Source organism: Delphinapterus leucas, chromosome 1, assembly GCF_059928025.1.
Source record: "Delphinapterus leucas isolate spDelLeu-1000000601 "Yukka" chromosome 1, BTC_Dleu_Yukka2, whole genome shotgun sequence".
Classification (NCBI taxonomy): domain Eukaryota; kingdom Metazoa; phylum Chordata; class Mammalia; order Artiodactyla; family Monodontidae; genus Delphinapterus; species Delphinapterus leucas.
In genome coordinates this window covers 189930926-189957634 of record NC_143129.1, presented here as the reverse complement: position 1 = coordinate 189957634, position 26709 = coordinate 189930926, and the positions used below count along the sequence as shown (strand labels likewise).

Below are 26709 nucleotides of genomic sequence, written 5' to 3'. Positions count from 1 at the left end.
AGAATATCTACATGTCTGCATTTAGTAGTTCTTTTAAGGTTTTTAAAAAATTTTGATTTTTGGCTGCGTTGGGTCTTCATTGCTGTGCGCGGGCTTTCTCTAGTTGCAGCGAGCAGGGGCTACTCTTTGTTGCGGTGCGTGGGCTTCTCATTGCAGTGGCTTCTCTTGTTGCAGAGCATTGTCTCTAGGCGCACGGGCTCCAGTAATTGTGGCACACGGGCTTCACTAGTTGTGGCTCGCAGGCTGTAGAGCGCAGGCTCAGTAGTTGTGGTGCACGGGCTTAGTTGCTTTGCGGCATGTGGGATCTTCCTGGACCAGGGCTCAAACCCGTGTCCCCTGCATTGGCAGGGGGATTCTTAACCACTGCGCTACCAGGAAAGTCCCTGCATTTAGTATTTTTAATATAAATAAAATAGTTATTCTGAAAAAAACCCAGAAAGTTTTAAAAAATGATAGAAAAAAATTCAAGATCGTGAAGACTTACCCTGTATTCTCTTCTGAAGAGTTTTATAGTGTTAGGTCTTATATTTAGGCCGTTGATCTATTTTAATTTTGTAGGTGGTGTGATGGTGGAGGTCCAGCTTCATTCTTTTGCATGTGGCTACCCAGTTTGCTGAAGAGGAAGTTTTTTCCCCATTGAATGGTCCTGGCACCCTTGTTGAAAACCAATTTGCCATAGATATATGGATTTTTTTCCAGACTCTTGGTCCTACCCCATTGATCTCTATGTCTGTTCTATGCTGTAACCACACTTTTTTTGTTGTTTGTTTTTCTCTCTCTCTTTTTATTTTTAATTTATTTTTTATTTTTGGCTGTGTTGGGTCTCCGTTGCTGCGTGCGGGCTTTCTCTAGTTTCAGTGAGCAGGGGCTGCTCTTCATTGCTGTGCGTGGGTTTCTTGTTACGGTGGCTTCTCTTGTTGCGGAGCACGGGCTCTAGGCACACGGGCTCAATAGTTGTGGCTCGTGGGCTCAGTAGTTGTGGTGCATGGGCTTAGTTGCTCCGCGGCATGTGAGATCTTCCTGGACCAGGGCTTGAACCCGTGTCCCCTGCATTGGCTGGTGGATTCTTAACCACTGGGCCACCAGGGAAGTCCCACAATGTTTTGATCATGGTAACTTTGTAAGTTTTGAGATCAGGAAGTATGTCTTCCAACTTTTTTTTTTTTTCGATATTGTTTTGGCTATTTAGAGCCCCTTGAGATAACATGTGAATTTTAGGATCAGCTTTTCCATTTCTGCAAAAACAGATGTGGGAATCTTAATAGGGATTCCCTTGAGTCCGTAGACAGCTTTGGGTAGTACTGCCTCCTTACCAATATTAAGTCTTTCAATCCAAGATGGATGGATGGATGTCTTCCCGTTTATTTAGGTCTTCTTTAATTGCTTTCCGCAGTAATATGTAGTTTCTGGTCTTTCATCTCTTTGGTAAAATTTGTTCCTAGGTATTTTATTTTTTTTGGATGCTATTGTAAATGGAATTGTGTTCTTAATTTCCTTTTCAGATTGTTCATTGCTAGTGTGTAGAAATAGAACCAATTTTTAAAATAGTATTTATTTAATTTCTGTCTGTGTTGGGTCTTCATTGCTGCGTGTGGGCTTTCTCTAGTTGCAGCGAGTGGGGGCTACTCTTCGTTGTGGTGCGTGGGCTTCTCATTGTGGTGGCTTCTTTTGTTGCGAAGCACGGGCTCTAGGCACGTGGGCTTCGGTAGTTGTGGCTTGTGGGCTCTAGAGCGCAGGCTCAGTAGTTGTGGCGCACAGGCTTAGTTGCTCGGCGGCATGTAGGATCTTCCCGGATCAGGGCTCGAACCCGTTTCCCCTGCATTGGCAGGCGGATTCTTAACAACTGCACCACCAGGGAAGCCCCTATAACCAATTTTTCTGTGTTGATCTTGTATCCTGCAATTTGTTAAATATGCTTATTAGCTGTGGTCATTATGGGAGAATTCTTTAGGATTTTCTCTATATAAGATCAAGTCACCTGTGAATACGGGTAGTTTTACTTCTGCCTTTCCCATTTAGATGCCCTTTCTTTCTTTCTTTCTTTTTCTAACTGCTTTGGCTAGAATTTCCAGTACAATGTAGAATAGAAGTGGTGAAAGTATAGTTTACCTGTCTGTATTCATGTTTTAAGTTTTACTACGAAGAACAAGGAAAGGACATCTGAAAGGCCACTGGCTGTTCAGAAAAGTTGGAAAATTATTGGAAAGGTGACAGAGAAAGCAAAAATACTCTATCATGGGACAGAGAGAAACGTGTCATTGTGATTTTTATTAAATCTATAAACATCTGTTTAATAAAAATTACAATGACACATTTCTCTCTGTCCCTATTTTATTTGTGTCCTCTTTTGTAAAAGTCCTCTTTTGTATATTGAGTACAAAATATTATTATTTTTGATATAAAGAGTTAAGAGACAAGATAAATCCCTGTATCACAAAACAAAAAGAAACATCATGAAAGTATGTTATATGTTTAGCACACATATTGTTTGTTTAATTAGTCCTACTGTTATTACTAATGCCATGTTAGTCATTGTTATTTTGTTTAAAAATAGCATTTATGTAACAGAAAAGTAAATAACACAGAAGAACATATAGTTTCAAAAAGCCCTGTTTCTCATTTTTTATGTTAAAGTAACAACAGTTGTTAGGGGACTTCCCTGGTAGTCCAGTGGGTAAGATTCCCAATGCAGGGGGCCCAGGTTCGATCCCTGGTCGGGGAACTAGATTCTGCATGAATGCCGCAACTAAGAGTTCTTATGCCACAACTAAGAAGTCCACATGCCGCAACTAAAAGATCGTGCATGCTGCAACTAAGACCTGGTGCAGCCAAAATAAATAAATAAATAAATATTTTTAAAAAGTAACAACGGGTGTTATGCTGTGTTGTGTAATTGTTCATTACATATGGTGTTTCTCACACATGCTGTTTTATGTATTGTGCACAGTAGTAAACGTCGGCAGGGCTGTGTCTCTGGCTGGATGGCTAAAGGTTGGTCGGGAGCAAGCCTCAAAGGCACCGCTGCTGGGGGAGCAGAGATCTCGGCAGGTGTGTTTCTCTCTGACCCGAGGGTGGACACGCAGGGGGCCCTGAGAGAGGATCAGGAGAGAAGATGGGAGGGTTAGCCGGGGAGCCCCACAAGGCTTGGGACAGAGAGCAGTGCCCTCATCTAGGGACCATGGCCTGAGCAGGTCACAACTGGTGCCTCACACTCCAGGGTGCCTGCCCCTCCCTGGTAGGCAGGGTTCGCCCACCGCCCGCTTCTGTTTCTGGAAGGAAGAGGCCCAGGCTTCACTCAAGGGGAGAAATGGAAGAGTCTCAGAAGAAACAGAAAAGATGGTCCGCTCTGGAAGGTGGAGGATTCTCCAGCTCCCCTGGGAGGCCTCTGGAGGGGTCCAGGGTGATGAGCCCGCCCAGGTTCACAGCGCTTCCACCAGCTTCCGAGGGCGGAGACGCTAGGTCTCCCTGATCTCTGAGTAACTCCACCTCGGGCTGACCTGGGTCCTCTGCAGCAGCTGGACCAACAAGTTCTGGCCAAGGGGACACCAGCCGGTGGGGCGGCCCTCCTCCCTCTCCCTCCCGGGCTCACAGGTGGGACCTGAGCCTGGGCAGGAGCCCCCATCGAGGAAGCTGGAGCCGCCAAGGAGAGTCAGGCGGGTCCCTGAGTTCTGGGGACCCTGCATCCAGCCCTAGACCACCTCTACTAAAGGGGGAAACGTCCTCTGCCCTTTTAAAAAAAATACTTATTTATTTATTTGGTTGCACCAGGTCTTAGTTTGGGAAGGCGGGCTCCTTAGTTGTGGCATGAGAACTCTTTGTTGCGGCATGCACGTGGGATCCAGTTCCCTCTTCAGGGATCGAACCCAGGCCCCCTGCATGGGGAGTACGGAGTCTTATCCACTGCGCCACCAGGGAAGTCCCCCGTCCCCCGCCTTTTCAAGCCACTTTTATTTGGAGGTGTCCCGACACTCTCAGTTGAGCTGGATCCCAGCCGGTACGGCGGCCCCCTGACAAAGGCTCCAGAGGCAGCAGGGAGTGTGGAGACCAACGCAGACAGAGGAGAGGGGCCTGGATGAAAGGGGTCAGTGCAGAAAGCAGAAGACAGGCCTTTAGAAATCTGTAATTGAACTAAAATGAGAAAAAAAGCTGCACTTAGGAAAGAGTACTATCTATGAGGAGAATCAAAAAAAAACAACACGAACTCAGGTAAATAACCCAGCCATTCTCCACGTCTGTGTGGACACTGACCCGTGTCCTACAATTTAACTAAAATTTTTAAAACCAAATGAACTAAAAGGCTTTATTGACATCACAGTATATTCGAGAATCATTTTAAGAGCATTACAGCTGAAAGAGAATGGCATGTTTACCGTCTTGTCATGCACTATTCTTTTGGAAAAAAAATAGAAAGTAATACAAAGAAATCCTATTAAGTAACTTGGAGCAGCATTTGGAAAAAGTACACCTATTTACAGATTTTTAAAAAATATGGTTTTACCTACATAGTCACAATGTGCCTCTATAATGAGACAAGCCCTTAAAGCTCATGGGATTTTGTAAACATCGTGGCATTCTCACCACGTCATTTCTCAGCATTTTCCATGGGGAGGGTTGATCATCGTGCACGGGACTGATCCCATCAATGTTTCCACACAGCTCGTCAATTCGCCCCCATCTGGACCCCTTCTGCGCTGGACCATTGGTCCATCTGTCCCTCCAGCATCTGTCCTGCTCCATGTGCCTCAAGGAAACCTGTGATTTCCTGCTTTTTCTCTTTCAAGGCCGCTTGCCTTAGACCTCCTCAAACCTCTGACCCTTGCTCTAGACAGCTTGCTCTCACTGTACAAATAATAAATGTTGGAGAGGGTGTGGAGAAAAGGGACCCTCTGACGCTGTTGCTGGGAATGTAAGTTGGTGTGACCACTGTGGAAAACGGTATGGAGGTGCCTCAGAAAACTAAAAATAGAACTACCACTCCTGGACACCTATCCAAAGAAAACTCTAATCCAAAAACGTACATGCACCACTATGTTCACAGCAGCACTATTCACGATAGCCGAGACATGCAAACAGCCTAACGTCCATCAACGAATGAACGGATAAAGACATGGTACATGTGTACAACGGAATATTACTCAACCACAAAAAGAATGAAATCATGCCGTTTGCAGCAACATGGATGGACCTAGAGATGATCATACTAAGCGAAGGAAGTCAGAGGAAAAACAAATACCACATGACGTCACTTATGTGTGGATTCTAAAATATGGCACAAATGAGCTTATCTACGAAACAGAAACAGACCCACAGACACAGAGAACAGACCTGTGGCTGCCAAAGGGGAGGGGATTGGGGGAGGGGTGGAGCGCGAGGTTGGGATCAGCAGATGAAATCTATTATACGCAGGGTGGATAAGCCACGAGGTCCTACTGTGGAGCGCAGGGAGCTATATTCACTGTCCTGTGATAAACCATCGCGGACAAGAACGTGAAAAAGAAGGCGCATAAGATGTAAAACGGAATCACTTTGCTGTACGGCAGAAATTAACAAAACATTGGAAATCAACTACACTTCAATTTTTGAAAATGTAAAAAAGTAGGCAGTTTGCTCTTGAAACCGGGAGGGGGTGTCCCTGTAGGCTCCAGGGCACAGAAGCCTTTTTTTGTCCCCCGTTTCTTGTAGGCAAGACTGCAGTCCATGCCCTTCCCTGGGTTCCAAAGGGCGAATTCGAACAGTTGCTAATCAGGGGGGAAGCAGCCAGGAAACCACCTGAGGCGAGATTCGAGGGACCCGAGAAGCTCCTCGAGATTCGGAGAGCGACCAGCGGAGATGAGATTACGGGAGTACAAGCCCTGCACACACCCTGATCTTGTCAGCAACCCCTCCCTTGAAGTACTGAGTATTGATGAGTACCTCCTCATCACATCCTCCCGGGTGGGGACACATAGTTTTTCAAGGCAAGTGTCCCCCTGTGCCTGGCAAAGCAATAAAGCTATTCTTTTTCTACTTCACCCGAAACTCTGTCTCCGAGATTCCATTTGGCACCGATGCACAGAGGCTGAGCTTTCGGCATCACTCTCGATTTTCATTCTGTGAGAGTAACTTCTCCTCCTACTGTGTCCAGCTTTAGTGGTTGAGGATCTTCTCCTATTCTGCCTCATTCTCCTCTTAGGAGATGACAGTGTGGTGGCTGCCGGCATTAGAACTGCGCGCAGAACTGGGGGTGCCCAGCTGGTCCAGCGGGAACCACCGCCCCAGGACTGCCTCACCTACTCCTTGTCTGTTTCTTTCTTTTCTTTAAATTTATTCATTTATTTATTTATTTTTGGCTGCGTTGGGTCTTCGTTGCTGCACACGGGCTTCCCCTAGTTGCAGCAAGCGGGGGCTACTCTTCGTTGTGGTGTGCAGGCTTCTCATTTTCACCACTTTATTATAAAAGGCTGTAACTCAGGGATGGCCAAATGGAAGAGGCGTGTAGGGCAAGGTGTGTGGCAGAGGGCATGGAGCTCCCTGCTCTCTCGGAGCACAACGCTCTTCCTGCATGTTCACCAACCCAGAAGCGCTCCCAGCCCCGTCCTTTTGGGTTTTTATGGGCATGACTGGTTAAATTATTGGCCAGTGGTGATTGAGCTCAATATCCAGCCCCTCCCCCCTCCCCAGAGGTCAGAGGGTGAGGTTGAGTCCCAACCCTCTAATCACTTGGTTGGTTCCCCTGGCAACCAGCCCCCACTTCTAGGAGCTTTCCAAAGACCACCTTGTTAACATAAACTCAAGTGTGATTGAAAGAGTCTTGATATGAATATCAAAATGCACCTTTATGACTTTTTCTTTTTACTTTAATAGACAGAATTATTACTTGTAGTATTTACACACATAGTCTTCCATGGTAATGTTAAAATTACCATTTTCTTCAAATGCCCCTCAAAATAACACACTTTGCCTTCCTAAGTGAATCTTGGACAAGGAAATTCAGTGAAAGTGATCTACTTACGACTGTGTCCCATGTCTCTCTCTCTTTTTTTTTTAACATCTTTATTGGAGTATAATTGCTTTACAATGGTGGGTTCGTTTTTGCTATATAACAAAGTGAATCAGCTATATGTGTACATATATCCCCATATCTCCTCCTTCTTGTGTCTCCTTTATGACTCTTCTGACTTAGCAAATTCAAGGGCTTTAGGAGCTCTGTGCCAGAAGCTAGGGACAAAGACCAAAGGTTTATTTCTTGTTATAAATCACAATATCAAAGAGCTCAACTAACGAAAAGAAGGGATGGAAGGTAAATTTAAGAATATCTACTAGAAAAAGAGGTAAATACTAGGTGAGAAAAGAAAATTAGAGGTCCAATCAGAATGTGAGTAACAGGAATTTCATCAAGAGATAACACAGAATATGGAAGAGACTTGTTCTTTACAAAGTTCCAAAACTAAGGACATGAGCCTGTAGGATGGAGAGAACCACTGTGTGCACAGTCCAATGAGCAAGGCCCACATCAAGGTGTATTGTTGTGTCAGTTGAGAACACCAAGGATAAAGAGAAGATCCTAAAAGCTTTCAGAGAGAACAAACAGATCACACACAAATGGACAGGAATCAGAATGGCTTTGGACTTTTTAACAGCAGCCCTGGAAGCTGGGAGCTAAAAACTATGAATTGAAAAGTTTTGAAGGAAAAGTATCTCCAATCTAGAATTCTGTATATATCCTACCATTAGAGACGAGAGTGAGATGAGAGTAGAATAAACACATTTCAGACACACACCCTTCCCAGGAAGCTACTAGTGGACTGACTTCAGCAAAATAAGAGAGTAAACCACAAAGGGGTTCCAGGAAACAGGGAACCAACACAGGAAAAAGGCAACAAGTCACAGGGATGACAGCAAGGTCACGACAGCAGAGCTGTGCGGTGGGTTGAGAAAGCCATCAGTCTGGAGGGAACACGGGCCAGGGGGCTCTGGGAGAGGGGCCTCCAGGAATTAAACAGCTCTAAGGTGTTTGAGCCTTTGCAAAATGTTATTGATAGGCAAGTGGCAAAGAAAACTAGCCACGTAAAAATCTAGGCACAAGAGAAAAACTAGGTAAGTATGAAGGAAAAAAATGTGGTACAAGATGGAGGCGTGGTTTTACACCGTCACCTGCAAATAGTCGTGAAAATGTGGGGGTGGGGCGGGCAGGGAGTTGCTTGGAAAGCCTGCTTCCTCCCTTACTTCGGGAAGTCCATAGAAATGTCTATATTTAATACATCAAAAACTAGCAGTCTCTGGTTGAGAAACGTGGAGGTTTCTGCCAGAGGAAAAGCTACAAGGGTTGGAAGTATTTGCCCCAGGAGAGACTGGCACGGGACCGCTGTTGTTCACTACGTCTTCAGTTCTGCGTGAATAAAAAACCATGCACTGGCGTGACTTTGATTTTATTTAAAAAACTTAAAAAAATTTTTTTTTTATACAGCAGGTTCTTATTACTTATGTATTTTATACATATCAGTGTATACATGTCAATCCCCATCTCCCAATTCATCCCACCACCACCCCCGCCACTTTCCCCCCTTGGTGTCCATATGTTTTTTCTCTACATCTGTGTCTCTATTCCTGCCCTGTAAATAGGTTCACCTGTACCATTTTTCTAGGTTCCACATATATGCGTTAATATACAATATTTGTTTTTCTCTTTCTGACTTACTTCACTCTGTATGACAGTCTCTAGATCCATCCACGTCCCTACAAATGACCCAACCTCGCTCCTGTTTATGGCTGAGTAATATTCCATTGTATGTATGTGCCACATCTTCTTTATCCATTCGTCTGTCCATGGGCATTTAGGTTACTTCCATGACCTGGCTATTGTAAATAGTGCTGCAATGTACATTGGAGTGCATGTGTCTTTTTTTTTTTTTTTTTTTTTTGCGGTACGCGGGCCTCTCACTGCTGCGGCCTCTCCCGTCGCGGAGCACAGGCTCCGGACGCGCAGGTCCAGCGGCCATGGCCCACAGGCCCAGCCGCCCCGCGGCACGCGGGATCCTCCCGGACCGGGGCACGAACCCGCGCCCCCTGCATCGGCAGGCGGACCCCCAACCACTGCGCCACCAGGGAAGCCCGCAAGTGTCTTTTTGAATTACGTGACTTTGATTATAAAATAACTCAAGTCAAAAGGAGTTGGCTGTAACAACTTCTCATTTCTACGCCCTGGAGGCCCGGCCTAGCGGGTCTCCACGGCAACCGAACGCGTCTCCTAACTCAGCGGCGCCACGTAGGGTAGGGCAAGGGTGACGCACTTCCGCCTCAGGCCCCGCCCCTCCGTGCGAAGGCAAGGCCGCCTGGTTCGCGCATCCCCTGCCCGCGCGTGCGCAGTCTTCGGTAGCCCGGGCGGCTCTGGGTGGCGGTGTACCCGCGCCCTCCGGGCCGCGGCCCCGGGTGGTGAGAGGCCCTAGAGTCGCCACAGCCTGCAGTCCGCATCCCTCTGACGACGTGCGCACACGCTGTCAGACGCGAGCCCATCCCCAGTCAGGCGACGAACAGCCGACCCGAACCCTTCCCGGGAAAGCAGAGCTGGAGGCCCCCCTCTCCCAATCAGGGCGGGACTGGAGCCGTAGCTCACGCCCTCGCCCCCGTTACGTCACGGCGCTGTCGGCCCCCCTGGGAGTTGTGGTTCGGACCCGCCCCCCCCCCCCCCCCCCCCCCCGGCCACGGTCTTAGCGGGCTGCGGACTACAAGTCCCGGCAGGCGTCGCGGCGGCCCCAGAGCCCCGAGCGCCGGGGGCTTCGGGCGGCCTTGGCCGGTGGGCTCTGGTGCTGCGCGGCGAAGCGGGGCGGCCTGGCTGGTTGGCTGACTCTGATCAGCCTAGCTCGCTGGCCGGCCGCCGCACACACTGAGGCCGCAGTCGGCCGGCTGACAGACTCGGCTCTCTTCAGGCCCCCGGAGCCCCCACGCGAAGCAGGCGGGACGCAAACTTCGGGGCAAGTGGAGGGGTAGACAAGGGCACCAGGGCCAGGGACTGGCAGCGGCGGGGGCCCGGGGCGGCTTCCCGAGGAAGGTGACGAATGACAGGGGCGGGGCGGACCCCAGGGAGTGAGGGGGGAGTCAGTTTCGGGGCGGGCGCCCGGCCCAGCCTGTCCAGCCCCGCCCCCCCTCCCCCACAGGCCAGCTGCTCGAGTCCAAGGCTCAGCTCGGGGCCTTGCCGTTCGCCAGCCCTCCGACCCCATCCCTGGCGGCCCCAGACCCCAGGGAGCCCTGCAGGGCAGGAGCCAGGTCCCTGGGGCAGCTCTAGGGTCGTGGTCGTGGGCCCGGGAATGAGCTTGTGGACAGCGGGCGTGTAGATTGTGCGTCTTGGCATCTCCCCGCCGCCGCAGGGTCGGATGGCACAGGGCTTGCGCTGAAGCTCAGCAAGGCTCGAGGCCAGTCCGCAAGTCTGCAGACATCAGGGCTGCAGCCCACCAGTCTCTGGGTGGGCGGGGGGCGTCGGAACAGCTAGACAGGTGAGCTCTTGAGGGGCTCGGATTCTGTCTGATGCTATGTCAGAGGGGCTTTGCTTGTTTTTGAGCGTGTCTCTGGGTTGGTGGGGTGGTAGATAATCCTGCTTCTCCCTCTGAGCTCAGAGCCAATAGAGGCAATAAGCGAAAGTGCCAGACAGGGTCCTGGGGGGCCCAGCGGGGCTGGGGATGAGGCAGCGTGAGAGTGGGAGCCCTGGCAAAGCTGGTCCTTCCTGGCAGGTGCCCTCGTCTTGCCTTCTCACTTTGGCCTGTTGCTGCAGGTGCAACAAGTATCTGAAGGTTGTGCTCCCGTCCAAGATTGGCCCTGTGCAGTGGCTGGGTCGTGACACCGCAGTCTGCAGGGTGCCTGAGGGCTTCCATCTGGGTGGCCAAGATTTGGGTGATGACCTCCCTCTACTTCCTTCGGGCCTTCCCCCAGCTGGTGTGTTTGTACTGGGCCAAGTCGGGTCTCAGGGCTTCACCTGGTCTCTGAGGGGCCAGACTCCCTGGGCACCCAGGATGGCCACCTCTGCCTTAGCCAGAGCTGCCACATGACCGGAGACTGTGATTCACCAAGTCTTGCCAGTTGACTGTGCCACACATGGTGTGGATTTAAACAGCATCACCAGCCCAGCCGGAGGTGCCAGGGAAGGAGTGGCAGCCTCTGGTCGTGAGCAGTCAGCACACAACTTTATTCTTCTCAATAAAGCCAGTTTGCCAGCTCGCTAGCTAAATGGGGTTTCATCTCTGCAGCTTGTTGAAGTTTCTGCAATGAAATTGTCCAAATAGGGCAAACACCTTATTTCTCTACTGTCCCAATGTGTGCTTTAGAAATAGTTCTGCATTCCAAGAGCTGCAAGTTTCTTGTGAAAAGAGAAACTAGTAAACCAACAGAGCAGATCCAGGTGTCCACCTGTTTGGTTGCGATGGTAAATACTAAAAGTGTAAAACTGCCTTTTAAAAACCATGTTTCCCCAGACTTGCTGGCTGGCTACCTGTTTGGTTTGCTGTGTTCTGCGTCGGCAATCGCTTCTAGTTTCCAACAGGAAATCTTGGTGTCTGAGCAAACCTGTGACCCACGAAAGAACAGCTAAGCGTCCGGGATGCTGACGAGAGGCTGGTGTGTGCTGTAAGGTAAGTGCCGACTGCTCGCACCTGGAGCGCTTCAGGGTCATCGTAAACCCTCATAGTGACGGCCTCGGGGGGTTCCGGTGCCAGCCAGGGGTGGCCTGTGAGCTCTGAGGAAGACATTAAAGTACGGCGTTTCTGGCAAAGGAAGAAAAAGGAAGAATTCTTTGGGTGAATTTCGCACTTAAACGGGGGTCCCCTTCCTCCCTAGCCCCTCACGGTTTCTTCGCTGCCCCCCTGCTCCTGACCCCGATCCATTACCCGCTGGCCACCCCCTCTCCTCACACCCGGTGGCACCTTCCGAGGTGAGGTAGTGACCCCTGACACTGGGCAGGCCGGGGACCTCAGGTCACACGGAGCACGAGCGGCCATCTGCTGGGTCCTGGTGACAACAGTGACAAAGACCAAGCACGTGGCGGGAGGAAAGTAGCAGAGAGGCCTGGAAAGCCACCTGGCCTGCTTGACGAGGGTCCTACTATGCTGTGCTCAAGTGCTGAGGTCCGGGAGCCAGTAGGGCGAGCAGGGAGGTGTCTCTGGGGACCCTGCTCAGGCCCCAGGCCGGGTGACGCCAGGCTGGGTGCGGGTGCTGCGGCCGAGGGCCAGCCCCGGGCACCCCAGGGCTGTAGCGTGGAGGGGAGGTGGAGAGGCTCCCAGGCTGTGGGTGCCGCAGGGCGGGCTGCTCCTGTCTTCTCACCGTCCTCCTCAAGGGCCACTGGTCTGCGTGGGAGGAAGCCCAAGACTCAGCAAGTCCTTTTGGCTCTGTCCCCTGTGAGCTGGTGGGCTCCCGGGAGGGGCATCCTTGGGGAGCAGGGAGGCTGCTGGCCAGCACTGGAGAGCTGTCTGGCTGTGCTCAAATAGGGGTGTGAAGGCAGCAGGTGCTGGTCAGAGGTGCTTCTCGCGACAGGCTGGACTTCCCTGGTGCCCCGGGGGAGCCACTGCTGGCTGGGACTTGGTCCTGTTTTCCCACAGGCCCTGCTGGGCATCCTCCACCCTCTGTTCACTCTCTGACCATTCCCCTGAGGGCAGAGCCAGGCACTGGGCACGCCTGATATCCTGTTCAGGGAGTCAACTCCCCGTCCCCTGTCTTGATGGAGATGGTTCTGCTGCCTGTGGCCGGTGGGTCTGTAGGCCGCCAGGAGGGTGGGGGTGACAGCTGGCCCGGCAGGCGGAGGGGCTGGGCTCACAGGCAGAGGGCGTGCCACTGTGGCTGCAGAAGGACTACAGTGCCGGCTCGTGGGACTGGCGTCCTTTCCTGCCCCTTTATCGCAGCGTAGGGCCAGTTTCTGGCCCTGCAGATGGCCTGCCCCTTGCTAGCAGGGGTCTCTCGTTGGGCCTGTCTCCCCACACTTGTTTGGGTCTGTGGTTGCCTGGAACGAGGTCGAGTCTGACTGGCTCAACAGGCACGCCTGGGAAGGGCGAGAGGCAGCTCAGCACTGCCCACAGGCCACGACCAATTCTGGAGGCTCCCGGCGGGGAGGAGGGCATGTGCCATCTGGCTGAGGTTGGCAGCCTGGCATGACAGGGCCTGTGCCCTAAGCGGCAGCGCCACCACTAAGCCACTGGGCCACTGGCTCAGGATGTGCTGCTCTGCCTGAGTCAGACACGTGTGGCATCTGCTGACGGAGAGACACCAAACAGGAGGCCAAGGCCACGCGTGAATGGCCCGCCCCGCGAGGTGGCGGCCCACAGGCCCTCAGCCCTCGTCTGGGGCTCGCTGGCAGTGAAGAGCCACAGGCATTCTCGTGTGGCCGCCTTGCTGTGGCAGGAAGGACGGAGAAGCCCTGGTGCCCCATCTTTGCAGGGGCCGGAGACCACAGAGGGGAGGGTGGCTGGAGGGCGGCAGGAGACGGAGGTGGCATGGCCCCCGGTGGGGGGGGGGGTCAGCCGGCCAGGTGAATGAGCAGTGAGTGGTTTCCCTGAGGAGATTGGCCACCGGGTTGGGAAGGCACGTCCTTTTAGATCGTCCACCTGCGTCTGGAAGCCCTGGCGGTCTTGGGAGGGGTGAGGCAGGAGCGGTCACAGACGCCTGCCCGGGAGGCAGGGGGACTTGCAGAAGCCGAGCTGGCTGAGCAGTTCATGCTGCTGAGAATCTGAGGGTCCTTCACTTGGACCCTAGGCTGGGCATTGACCAGGAGCCTCGCCCTGTGGGCAGTGCCCCTCCCCTGCACACCCTGTGCTGGCGCAGACCTCAAGGTGGGGCTGGGCAGACGGTGGCCGTCAGATGACCTGTGGGCTCAGGCCTGGGATTCTGAGTTTTGGGCTGGGGGGGCGGGGTCCAGGTGGAGGGGTGACGTGTGGTTTTCCTTGTTGCTGGCTAAGCTCTGGGCCGGCCTGGTGGCCTGTGGCTTCACTGGGCCACTGGGCGCTAACAGGAGCCAGCTGCATCCCAGCCAGCCCCAAGGTCTCCCTCTGGCATTCCAGGAGCTCTGCAGTGTGACTGTTGGGTGCCCCAGGCTAGCGTCTCCCCAGCCTCGGGGTCCCGATGCTACTTGAGAGCCTGCTCCACTGCAGAGGCTCAGTCTCCAGAGATGGAGCGGCGACTGCCCCCTCCAGTCCTGGAGCCCTGAGCCCTCTCCCGCATCAAGTCCTGTTGATTTAACATCTTAGGCGTTGTCCAAAGCCATTCATGTCGTAAAAAAAATTTATTGAGGAATCACATATACAGGGAGGCTCAGGTCATAAGTGATCCAAGTTAGCAAAGTGAACACGCGTATAATTGGCACCCAGATCAGGAAGTAGCATGTTCCCCCGGGCCCAGGCCCCCTGTGACCGCCTCCGCTGCTGTCTCCCTGACTCTAGTGCCCTGGATTTGTCTGTCCCATTTGTGAGCTTTCTGTTGGTGGAATCAGGCTCGTGGCTTCTTTCCTTGAATATGCGTCTGTGAGCTTTGCCGTGTGTAGTGAAGTGGTTTGTGCTTTCTTGGAGGTAAATCACGTGTCACGACCCAGTTCACCCTTGAGCACTCGGGGCGGGCGCTGCTGTGAACAACGCCACTTCCGTCAGGGCCTGCCTGGGGTGGCCGGCCGACGCTTCTCTGGAGAAGGACCACGCAGCACTGCCCACTGGGCTGTGGGTGGCATCAGACCCTGTGTGTGTTAGCTGCTGGGGGCACCTGTTCCAGCGTTTTCCTGTTTTCTCTTGGGTTGTCTGCTTTGTGCATGAGATCTGCAGGCCCTCCTTCCACACTCCAGGTACAGGGCCTTTGTGGCTGGCGTACGTGTTGCTGCCTCTCCAGGCTTAAGTGCCGTCCAGCTTCTCAGTTGGCTACACAAAGAAAGTCTGCTTTCTTCGGAAAGTTTCATTGTCTTACCTTTCATGTTGATGTGTGCAATCCTGGTGGCCCCCTGTATGCCAGCCACCCAGAACCGAATCTGCTAGTGCGGGCAGACCCTCCTCTCAGCCGGGTCTTGTCCCCTGGTTCCCTGGGGACCTGCAGTCCTGTCAACAGGATGTCCCCCACACTTCTGCTCCAGCTCCCCACAGCGGCTGGCAGGCCCTTTTCAAAAGGTGTCCCACCCTCCCCCCAGGACGGGCCCACCTCTGCTTTTGCAGCTGGTCTCCCGTGCTGCTGGCGGGTGGCCACGTGGGCCCCCTTTGGTCTCTACTGCACAGGCCCCCCCTCCAGCCCCAGGGCATTCCCCGTGTTCCACCCCACCCCCGTTCCCATCCATCTCTCCCTGGAAGCCCTCTCAGAACTGGTGCAAGCCCGTGTGGCCTTCTCGATGTGGCCTGAGGGTGCCCTCTGCCCGCAGGTCTCCCACCATGGAGCCAGACCCCCAGGCGGGCGTGCAGGTGGGCATGCGCGTGGTACGCGGCGTGGACTGGAAGTGGGGCCAGCAGGACGGCGGCGAGGGCGGCGTGGGCACGGTGGTGGAGCTCGGCCGCCACGGCAGCCCTTCGACCCCCGACCGCACGGTGGTCGTGCAGTGGGACCACGGCACGCGCACCAACTACCGCGCGGGCTACCAGGGCGCGCATGACCTGCTGCTCTACGACAACGCCCAGATCGGTGCGAGGGCCCCGGGGGCGGGGCTGGAGGGGGCGGGGCCGGGCAGAGGGGCGGGGCCGCGCGGCGCCCCCTGACGCTGCCCGCCCGCAGGCGTCCGCCACCCCAACATTATCTGCGACTGCTGCAAGAAGCATGGGCTGCGGGGCATGCGCTGGAAGTGCCGCGTCTGCTTCGACTACGATCTCTGCACGCAGTGCTACATGCACAACAGGCACGACGTGGCCCACGCCTTCGAGCGCTACGAGACGGCCCACTCGCGCCCGTGAGTTCCCCTGCCGACCCGGTGTGGGCGCGGACTCTGACATCCGAGCGGCCTTGGTCCCGGAGGACTGGAGCTGCCTCCCGCTGGCCACTCCCCAGGGTACAGGTCGAGTCCTTCCTGAGCCATTTCCTGGAGGAGTGGCCAGGGTCGTGGTCACGCCCGGGGGGGCGGGGGTGGGCCTGGGCATTGACACCAGTCCCTACCCCCTGCGGAAGGCAACCGTGTCCACCGGGCAGGTCTGCGGAGGTGGGTGCTGTGAATGGGGCCTTCTCCGGTGTCCCGGGCCCCTCCTAGAGCCAGGCTCCCCAGTGGTCCCCCAGTGCCGCCGTAGCCGGGGCGCTGAGGGTGGCCTGCCTGGAGCGTGCTGCCGGCATCCGCACCTGTGGAGGTGCTGTTGGCCTGGCTGGCAGGCTCCCTTGCTGTGGTCGGGGTGGGGGGACCAGGCCGGGGAGGAGTCCACTGGGCTGCGTGGGTGCCCAGAGGTGCACCCCTGTTCCCTGCACTGTTGCCCTCGCCTCCTTGACACCCCACACACACGGAGGGGAGGGGTGTGCTCCACGTCCCAGCCGCCCCTGGCCAGTGTGGGAGCCAGGATCAGCTGTCCGGGCGCCTCCGACCAAGCCGGCCCTGCTGACTCCCTGCTTCCCACGTGCTGAGCTCCCCTGGGCCAGGCCGTGCGCTGAGCTCTGGGGTCAGCTCTAACGGGAGGCAGCAGGTCTGGCGTGAGCGCACGTAGAGGGTGTGTGGTGAGGGTGGGCCTGGGGCGCCCTTCTCACCTGACATCGTGAAAGGTCCCCCAGGGAGTTCCCTGGCAGTCCGGTGGTTAGGACTCTGCATTCTCACTGCCGAGGGTGCGGGTTCAATCCCTGGTCGGGGAACTAAGATCCCACAAGCTGCACGGCGTGGCCAAATTGAAAAAAAAAAAAAAAGGTCTCCTGGAGGGACCTGGGCCACAGCCCCACTCTAGGCCCAGAGTGTGGAGGGCATTGACCTGTGGGGCCAGTTGCTCCGGGGGGAGGGAGAGCTGGGCCTGGGAGCTGGCGGCGCCCCATCCTTTAGATTCCAGGGCTGGGAGTGGAGGAGCAAGGCTGGCAGAGCCGGTCGCCTGCTCTGTTGCACGGTTGCTCCCATGGCCTGGGACCCACTCTCTCTCTCGTAGGGTCACGCTGAGTCCCCGCCAGGGCCTCCCAAGGATCCCGTTAAGGGGCATCTTCCAGGGAGCGAAGGTGGTTCGGGGCCCCGACTGGGAGTGGGGTTCGCAGGATGGTGAGTGGGGGTCCAGGGTGGGAAGGTGGGGGCTGGGCTGCCACTGGCTATGGCTCATCCCCGTGGCGCAGGCTTAGTCTGCTGGTGGGGCCACTGTCTCCCAGGAGGGGAAGGGAAGCCAGGCCGAGTGGTGGACATCCGTGGCTGGGATGTGGAGACGGGCCGGAGCGTGGCCAGTGTGACATGGGCCGACGGCACCACCAACGTGTACCGCGTGGGCCACAAGGGCAAGGTGGACCTCAAGTGTGTGGGCGAGGCAGCTGGCGGCTTCTACTACAGGGAGCATCTCCCGAGGCTCGGTACGGGCGGGCCCCACTGACACCCACCCAGTTGCTCTCTGTCCTGGCTGAGCCTCAGCAGCAGCCCTGGGCCAGGGATGGCCTGTGAAGTCACTGAGGGGAGGGGAGGGGTGGGGGCGGGGGCGGAGGGACCCTTGCGAGCTGGGCCTGCCACCTCACTCCCAGGCAAGCCCGCCGAGCTGCGGCGCAGGGTGAGCGCCGACGGCCAGCCCTTCCAGCACGGGGACAAGGTCAAGTGTCTGCTGGACGCGGACATCCTGAGGGACATGCAGGAAGGCCACGGCGGATGGAACCCCCGGATGGCCAAGGTGAGCCGCCCCACCTGCCAAATCCCCGTGCCCCCGCTCCCCACATCCTCTGGACCCCCGCCCTCGTGCTCCACCTGGCCACAGCCTCCGTGACCCGCCGCAGTGTATCGGACAGATGGGCACCGTACACCGCATCACGGACCGTGGGGACGTGCGTGTGCAGTTCAGCCACAAGACCCGCTGGACCTTCCACCCTGGGGCTCTCACCAAGGTGCATGGGGGGCCGGGCTGAGCCCCTCTGCTCACTTCCGTACCCCCTTTAATGTGCTGGCTTGGCCCTGGGAGTGCCTCCCTCGGGCCCTGAAGGAAGAGGGGAGGGCATGGTGGAGTCCAGAGGGGACTAGGTCCAAGGAGAGGGGACCCTGGTGTGAGGCACGGGGGTGGGGGCCGTGGGGAGCTGTTGGAAGCTGGGGCAGCAGGTCAGGCGCGAACATCTGTTCTGAGGGCCAGAGGGGCCTCTGCAGCCTCAGAGGCAGGAGGTGGCGGGTTGGGGTACTTTCTTAGGAGGGCGGGGTGGACCTTGGCCAGGGCTGGGGGTGGGGTGGGCGTGGTGAGAGCTGTCTGGGAAGCAGTATCCCTTGGATGAGGGATGGAGGGGGTGGGGGGCAGCGGCGTGTCCAGTGATGGCACCTGGGCGGGGGCAGCGCCAGCACTCGGCTCTGGGACTGCTGGGGCACATTTGCCTTCGAGGATGGGGGATGGTGGGGTCATAGGACAGGTGGTTTGTAGAGTGATCTCTGTACCCACGAGGGCACGGGTGAGGAGTGAGTTGCTAGGAAAGGTTTGGGGGTGGGGGAGAAGCAGCCCTGACCCCCTCTGTGCTGTTCCGGCCTGGCCCCCCGGTCATCCTGTGGGCCCCCCTCCCCCGAGCCAGGCTAGTCTGGTCTTGGCTGTGCTGCCCGCTCCCCGTCAGTGTGCAGGGACGGGCCCACCCTGGCCCGCACCCCCCCCACCCCCGCTGGCTTCTGTCCCGTCTAGATGCTGATGTCCGCTGCCTCTCTGGCTGTCACCCGCATGGCTCTGAGGCTAGGCCACCAAGGGCTGCCCTGGTGACCTGTCGCCCTTATCGGGCCAGACCCTCTGGTTGTGCTTTCGGGCAGGGGCTGGGGTCCTGTCCAGGCCAGCCTGTCCTGTGGAGCTGGATGGGGGCGCTTTCCTGCTCTACGACCCCAGGCAGCCACACCTGCCGGGGGCCCCTCAAATGCTTCTCTGTCACTCAGCACAACTCCTGCTCGGTGGGTGAAGTTGTGCGGGTCATTGACGACCTCGACATGGTGAAGCGGCTGCAGGCCGGGCATGGCGAGTGGACAGATGACATGGCCCCCGTGAGTCCCTCACCCCTACCTCCCCACCCCCAGCTCCCTCGCCCCTGGGAGGCCCACCTGAGACCCCGCCCTCTCCCCACCCAGGCTCTGGGCCACATCGGGAGAGTACTGAAGGTTTTCGGAGATGGGAACTTGGGTGTGCTGGTCAATGGTAAGCTGTGGACCTTCAGCCCCTCCTGCCTGGTGGCCTACCGGCCTGAGGAGGACGCCAACCTGGACGTGGCCGAGCGCGCCCGGGAGAACAAAAGTGAGGGCATCCAGCGCGGGCGGCTGGTGGGGGGCGGGGCCGCCCCTGGCCACCACCGAACCTCAGCCCTGCCCTCCCCAGGCTCCCTGAGTGTCGTCCTGGACAAGCTTCGAGCCCAGAAGAGTGATCTGGAGCACCCGGGGAGGCTGGTGGTGGAGGTGGCCCTGGGCAACGTGGCCCGGGCTCTGGACCTGCTGCGGCGGCACCCGGAGCAGGCAAGCTCCTGAGACCAGCCCCCGCCGCCCCCACCCCCGGCCCGGCCCCACCAGCCCCAGCGGGAGGGGCGGGGCCAGGGGCTAACCCTCTGCCCTCCCGGCAGGTGGACACCAAGAACCATGGCAGGACCGCCCTGCAGGTGGCTGCCTACCTAGGCCAGGTGGAGCTGGTGCGGCTGCTGCTGCAGGCTCGGGCGGGCGTGGACCTGCCGGACGACGAGGGCAGCACGGCACTGCACTACGCGGCGCTGGGGTGAGGCCTGGCCGGGGTGCGGGGGGCCGGGCCTGCAGGTCCAGCCAGTGGGCACAGCGCCCCTCCTGCTTCCTCTCCCGCCAGGAACCAGCCTGAGGCCGCCCGGGTGCTCCTGAGCTGGGGTTGCGGGGCCAACACTCTTAACGGCACCCGGAGCTCAGCGCTGCACGTGGCCGTGCAGAGGGGCTTCCTGGAGGTGGTGAGGGTCCTCTGTGAGTGCGGCTGTGACGTCAATCTGCCCGTGAGTGCTGGGTCCCATGGCCCTATCCCTGGGGTCAAGGAGGCAGTGGCCAAGATGTTCTTGCCAAGTGATCACTGGCCCACCACCGGCAGGACGCCCATGCTGACACGCCCCTGCACTGTGCCATCTCGGCGGGCACTGGCGCCAGCGGCATCGTGGAGGTCCTCACCGAGGTGCCGGGCATCGACGTCACTGCCACAAACAGCCAAGGCTTCACCCTGCTGCACCATGCATCCCTCAAAGGCCACACACTGTGAGTTTGGGGTGGACGCATAGCCAGCAGCCAGCTCTTGGCGGTGCTGCCGGGCCACTCTGGGGTCGCCCCTGACCCCAGACGCGTCTCCCTGCTCCCGCAGAGCGGTCAGAAGGATTCTGGCGCGGGCCCGGCAGCTGGTGGACGCCAAGAAGGAGGATGGGTTCACAGCGCTGCACCTGGCCGCCCTGAACGACCACAGGGAGGTGGCCCAGGTTCTCATCCGAGAGGTGTGGACGCAGGGTCCTGGGCAGGCCCGGGGACCGGGGTGTCAGGGCCCACCAGGGTCCCTGGGCTGAGCCTGTACCCCCCCCCCCGCCCCCAGGGCCATTGTGACGTGAACGTTCGCAACCGGAAGCTCCAGTCCCCGCTGCACCTGGCTGTGCAGCAGGCCCACGTGGGGCTGGTGCCGCTGCTGGTGGACGCTGGCTGCAGCGCCAATGCCGAGGACGAGGAGGGGGACACGGCTCTGCATGTGGCACTGCAGCGCCACCAGCTGCTGCCCCTGGCGACTGATGGGGCCGGGGGGGACCCAGGGGCCTTGCAGCTGCTGTCAAGGGTGAGGAAGCATGACTCTGGGTGCTTGAGAGGTGGGCCGTGGCACCTGGCTGCAGGCCCCTGGGTCCTCTGCCCACCTCCACCTTCAGGGACAGCCCTGACCAGGCTCTCTCAGGGTGGGACAGCCCGGGCCGCAGTGGTTTGCAGGCGGTGTCTTCTGCGACCCCAGTCACCGCCGTGTGGCCAATGTTCCTGAGATTCTGTGCTTCAGACCAGCCTGGGAAAGGGGGCGGGGTGCCATATGGGCGGGGGTCGTGTGTCAGGACCCGGGCCCCTCTGCTGGCAGGGGCCTTTACCTGCCTGCCTCCGGCGGCTCTGGGGGTCTCGGGCGGGGCCCAGGCCTCTGAAGCCCGGTGCCAGCCTGGCTCCCTCCAGGCCAGTGTTCCCAGGCGCCCACCCTCACGTCGTCTGTCCTGCCACCCAGCTACAGGCCTCGGGCCTTCCGGGCAGCACGGAGCTGACGGCGGGCGCGGCGGTCGCCTGCTTCTTGGCGCTGGAGGGCGCCGACCTGAGCTACGCCAACCACCGCGGCCGGAGCCCGCTGGACCTGGCAGCTGAGGGCCGCCTGCTCAAAGCCCTGCAGGGCTGTGCCCAGCGCTTCCGGTGAGCAGGCGGGGCCGGGGGCGGGTCCGCCCGCAGCCCTGGGCCCTTTCAAGCCCCTTCTGCCCACGCAGGGAGCGGCAGGCTGGCGGCGGCGGGGGCGCGGCCCAGGGCCCAAGGCTGGCGCTCAGTGCCCCCAACACTGTTACCAACCTGCACGTCGCTGCGCCGTCCGGGCCCGAGGCTGCCGAGTGCCTGGTGTGTTCGGAGCTGGCGTTGTTGGTGCTGTTCTCGCCTTGCCAGCACCGCACGGTGTGTGAGGGTGAGTGCAGGGGGCAGGGGCGGGGCGGGGGTGCGGCGACCGGGCTGGGGGCCCTCGCTCAGCCGTGCGCTCCCCCGCAGAGTGCGCCCGCAGGATGAAGAAGTGCATCAGGTGCCAGGCGGTCATCGTCAAGAAGCTGCGCCCAGGTGGGGCTCGGCGCCGCCCCCCCCCCCCCCGGTGTGGGCCGCTGCACGTCGCCCCGCGGTTCACGGCTCCGTTCCCTGCCATGGGCCACGCTCCTACCCGCGGTTCTCCCCCAAGCCCCGGGCCTCCACAGCCCCTGCCTCTGACCGGGACCCCTTCCCGCAGACGGCACGGAGGTGGTCAGCGCCGCCCCCGCCCCCGGCCCACCGCGGCAGCTGGTGGAGGAGCTGCAGAGCCGCTACCGGCAGATGGAGGAGCGCATCACCTGCCCCATCTGCATCGACAGCCACATCCGCCTCGTGTTCCAGTGCGGTCACGGCGCCTGCGCGCCCTGCGGCGCTGCGCTCAGCGCCTGCCCCATCTGCCGCCAGCCCATCCGCGACCGCATCCAGATCTTCGTGTAGCCCGCGCCCCCTGCCTCGTCCGGGGCCACGCCCCGCGACCGCCTTCGCAAGCCCCTACTCTGTATTTTATAAAAAGATTAATGGACTTTGCGCCTGGTTGCCTGCCTGGGGTGGGGCCGTGGGTCCCCCACCCCGGACCATCCCGACCTGGCCTCTTCCGCCGTTGGCCCGGCGCTGGGCTCTGCGCTTCGGCCAGAGGCCCCGCCTGGCCCCTCCCGACCTGCGTGTCCTGCTCTTCTTCCCAGGACTCACGGGTCCAGAGTCCTGCCAGGATCCCGGTCTCTGGGCCAGAAAGGTTGGGGCCCGGGCTCGCGGTGTCGTCCAAGAGCACTGGTTGGACCGAAACCCCAGCAGCGCCTCCTCCCTACGCCTGGGGCGGGCTGTGGAGACGACAGACTTTGGCCAAAGCAGAACCCGGTCTCGTGGCGGGCTGTGCAGTCCTAGCTAAGCGGGGAGTTGGGCGAGGCCTCTGATTCGAGCCAGAAGCCCCGGCAGGGTTTCAGGACCACTGAGTGTGGGAGGTGGAAGACGGACCTGGGGAGTAGGGCAGAGCACGGGACAGAGACGGTCGGTTTGTCGGCGCAAACGTTTAGCCATGGGGGCGGCGGGCACTGCCCTGGTCTGGGCCCCGCGGCCGGGCGCTTTCCAAGAACCACCGAAGTGCTCCCCCGGAGCCTCAAGGCTGCCAGCCAGCCACTTGGCGCTGACCCCGCTGGCCCGGCGCGCCACTGTCACTCTGGGCTCAAGGCCTGGGTGGAGAACGGGGAGTGCCAGACCCCTTCCCCTCCCCGCCCCCGCGCCTTCTCTGGCTCGGCCCAGCCCCCCCCAACCTCCCCCCCCAACCTCCCCCCCCACCCCCGGCCGCTCCGCCCCGGCGGGAGGCCCGTCCCACCCAGGATCCCGGTTCCCCAAGCCCAGAGGCGCCCTCGCCTACATCCCGCCTGGCTTAGCTCCTCAGTCAGGCATGACCTGAAAGTCGTCCCGTCGAGTCTTCCGTCCCCATGACACCCGGTGCCCCAGCACCAACCCAGGACCGTTCAGACTTAGGCCCTGCGCGCGCTCAGCAGGCAGCGCCTGGTGGGGATTCCTGCGGCGCCCCACCCCCGCTCCCCCGCCCCTTGTGCGCTGTCCCTGTCACCCTCCATGGGTCCTTCCGCTGGACCCTGCAGGTCCTCCTCCCTCCTGGCACCCCAAGCCTTGCTCCGCAGGCGCCTCCTTCTCCCTCTTCCTCAGCCCGGTACTCACTTGCCACGTCCCCTCCCGTCGCATCCCTCCCCTCTCGTGGGGTCCCTGTCAGCCAGCGCCTGCAGGGGACTTGTCCTGAGCTGGCCAGGATGGAGGTCCCACTGCCGGGTCTCATCCGGTGTCCAGCGGGACTCCGTTGGGGAGAAAAGCTGCCAAGTCAGTCAACTCTCAGCGAGTTTGGGGACCCGGCTGACCACTCCTGCCTAAGCCCAAGCCCCCGGTGTCCGTCCCTTCCCTGGCGTCCAGGGCCCTTCTCGCAACACCACCCCCACTCCCACCCCCGCCAAGTGACCCCGCCCAGTTGGCCCTGCCCAGGCCACCGCCACCGACCCACAGGCCCGGGTCCCCGCACCCCAGGCTGGAGGTGTCGGGGGTGCTCCCGACAGCAGGCGGCCAGCTGGTTCCCTTCGGGGCAGCCGCGCGCCCTCCCCCTCAGGGCTGTAACCCGAGCCGCCACCGCCGCGCTGCCCCGCCGCCTGAGCCCCGACAGCGATTCCGCAGGCGCCATGGGCCGCGGGGCCTGCGTCCCCTCAGCGGCGTCGGGGGCCCACGACCGGGCCCGCCTTCTCGGAGCCGTGCTGGGCGCGCTGTGCCTCCTCCCCACGCTCGTGCTGCTGGCCCGGCCGGGGGCCCTGGGGAACCGGCCCGTGGCGAGCGCAGCGCAGGTGAGAGCGGGCGCGGGAGCGGGCGAGTCGGCCCCGGCTGACCGTCCGGGCCTGAGTCGGCGAGTCCTCGTCCGTTGAAGGGGGGGTGGGGGGCAGCATCTGCCGGCAGCTCCGCCCACTCCGACCTGGCCTGTTTTTAGTAACGTTTTTCTTTCTGGTTGTTAAGTAGCCCTGGCTCGGGGTGGAAAACCGGAAAATGCCGAAAGACAAAGGGGTCCCTCCCTGGAGAGAGCGCCAGCGCTCCCTGGAGCGCGCGCCCTCCCATCCTTCGAGGTCCATTTCCTCGCGGCTTGGGGCTTGGGGACAGTCCCTGCTGCCTCCCCACGGGGCACTTGCTTCCCTCGAAGGGAGACGCTGTGCCCCCGACCGCGGGTGTGCTCACCACCCCAAGCGTTGGCCCGCCGCAACCCCCAGCGCCCCGCAGACGCCGCTACACGCTGACCCCGACGCGGCTGCACTGGGACCACTTCAACCTCACATACAGGTGCGACCCTGGCCCTGATTGGGGGGGCGGTGCTGCCTGGCTGCCACCCCTGACCATGACTCCCACCCCAGGATCCTCTCTTTCCCGAGGAACCTGCTCAGCCCCAGAGAGACCCGGCGGGGCCTGGCCGCCGCCTTCCGCATGTGGAGTGACGTGTCCCCCTTCAGCTTCCGCGAGGTGGCCCCTGAGCAGCCCAGCGACCTCCGCATAGGTGGGCGCCGTGCCCCCAGTCCCCGCCCCGCCCCAAGGCCCCCTTTCAGCCCCGTGCTCCTGCAGGCTTCTACCCGGTCAACCACACGGACTGCTTGGTCTCCCCGACGCACCACTGCTTCGACGGCCCCACGGGCGAGCTGGCCCACGCCTTCTTCCCCCCGCACGGCGGCATCCACTTCGACGACAGCGAGTACTGGGTCCTGGGCCCCACACGCTACAGCTGGAAGAAAGGTGACGCCGGCCTGGCCTCCCGTGGGGCCCTCGCACCACGGGCGGGCACAGCGGGAGGGCTTTGGGGGGGGGATCATGGCTGGGATTTGGGATCAGGGAGGCGGGCAGGGGCAGGCTGGGAGGAGGTCGTAAGCCTGGGTTCCGGGAGTCCTGAAGCCCCCTCCCCCCACACCAATGGAGCCCGAGCTGGAGCTGCATTCCTGGGGGCCAGCTCACCACCTCGCCAGCCTGGAACACTCTTATCTTCCCACGGCTGCCCGAGGGAGGCTCCCGGCACTGCAGCAGCTGTTCGGGCCTCGGGGGCAAGGCCGGCGGGCCGGCGGGGGGGTGGGGGGCGGCGGAGGGCTGGGCCGGGTCCCGGGCGCTGACCGGCGGGGCCCGCAGGCGTGTGGCTCACCGACCTGGTGCACGTGGCGGCCCACGAGATCGGCCACGCGCTGGGCCTGATGCACTCGCAGCATGGCCGGGCGCTCATGCACCTCAACGCCACGCTGCGTGGCTGGAAGGCGCTGTCGCAGGACGAGCTGTGGGGGTTGCACCGGCTCTACGGTGAGTGCGGGACCGGGGCGGGCGGGGCCAGGGGCCGGGGCGGCGGGCCCTGAGTCCAGGCTGCCCCCCTGCAGGCTGCCTTGACCGGCTGTTCGTGTGCGCGTCCTGGGCGCGGAGGGGTTTCTGCGACGCCCGCCAGAGGCTCATGAAGAGGCTGTGTCCCAGCAGCTGCGACTTCTGCTACGGTGAGCTTGGGTGTCAGGCACCGGCCTGCCTCTGGCCAGGGCGCCAGGTACTGATGTGGCCTCTGCCCCCGCCACCCCGTACGAGCAGAGTTCCCCTTCCCCACGGTGGCTGCCACCGCACCGCCCCCCAGGACCAAAACCCGGCTGGTGCCCGAGGGCAGGAATGTGACCTTCCGCTGCGGCCAGAAGATCCTCCACAAGAAAGGCAAAGTGTAGTGAGTGACCCTGCCTGGGCGCCCGAGGGTGGGCGGGGGACTCGGGACCCTGCCCAGCCCTCCGCCCTCCCCGCAGCTGGTACAAGGACCAGGAGCCCCTGGAGTTCTCCTACCCCGGCTACCTGGCGCTGGGCGACGCGCACCTGAGCATCATCGCCAACGCCATCAACGAGGGCACCTACACGTGCGTGGTGCGCCGGCGGCAGCGCGTGCTCAGCACCTACTCCTGGCGCGTCCGCCTGCGGAGTTGAACGCCGCCCCAGGGCTGAGGGTGCAGATAAAGCACTTTCTCTCTCAAGTCTCCTGGCCCTTTCTTGGGAGGTTGGGCGGCCAGTCTTGGCCCAAGGGGTGCGGAGCCTGCAGCCAGTTCCTTGCAGGGAGGATGCTGTCCACAGAGACAGGCCGAGAAGGGCTTCTCCAGGCCGGGCCTGGAACAGTGGGTAACCCGAGGCCCAGGCGCCAGCAGCATCACCAGGGCCAGCGCGCTGAGCCAGTGGGGCCGGGGGTCTCGCGTGGGCTCAGGGCTGGGAAGGGGGTGGGCCCTGTGGCTGCAAGGCCTCCCTGAAGGGAGTAGGGTGAGCGCGGGCAGCGTGTGTGTGTCGGGGAGGCTGGCGGTGCCCGCAGGAGGAACTAGCTCGGTGCAGCTGGGGGACCCGGGCAGTGACAAGTCCCCTTCTGCCCAACC

General features: G+C 59.9%; 2 protein-coding genes across 9 annotated transcripts; both read left to right on the top strand.

Annotated features, from left to right (window-relative positions):
* Positions 1 to 9686: 9686 nt before the first annotated feature.
* On the top strand, positions 9687 to 22323 carry MIB2 (MIB E3 ubiquitin protein ligase 2). Of its 8 annotated transcripts, none has more exons than XM_089901912.1 (20): positions 9688 to 9950; positions 11442 to 11597; positions 15344 to 15600; positions 15691 to 15862; positions 17022 to 17128; positions 17200 to 17427; positions 17593 to 17735; positions 17851 to 17946; positions 18956 to 19060; positions 19145 to 19307; positions 19389 to 19522; positions 19627 to 19775; positions 19860 to 20016; positions 20109 to 20269; positions 20373 to 20499; positions 20595 to 20828; positions 21252 to 21430; positions 21502 to 21689; positions 21770 to 21835; positions 21999 to 22323. In XM_089901912.1, exons 3-20 carry the CDS (start codon positions 15354 to 15356, stop codon positions 22235 to 22237), a joined length of 2895 nt encoding a protein of 964 aa, XP_089758038.1. In that variant the 5' UTR covers positions 9688 to 9950; positions 11442 to 11597; positions 15344 to 15353; the 3' UTR covers positions 22238 to 22323. The 8 variants fall into 8 exon arrangements, with proteins under 8 accessions (XP_089758040.1, XP_089758038.1, XP_089758037.1 ...); XM_089901911.1 differs by having other exon boundaries at positions 17839 to 17946; XM_089901913.1 differs by having other exon boundaries at positions 9689 to 9950; positions 17233 to 17427.
* Positions 22324 to 23099: 776 nt separating this feature from the next.
* On the top strand, positions 23100 to 26426 carry MMP23B (matrix metallopeptidase 23B). The gene is given in 9 exon segments (XM_089902095.1): positions 23100 to 24146; positions 24442 to 24472; positions 24474 to 24631; positions 24703 to 24842; positions 24908 to 25075; positions 25460 to 25624; positions 25699 to 25809; positions 25898 to 26024; positions 26101 to 26426. Coding segments are annotated over 9 exon segments (1983 nt in total). The 5' UTR covers positions 23100 to 23238; the 3' UTR covers positions 26276 to 26426.
* Positions 26427 to 26709: the final 283 nt, after the last annotated feature.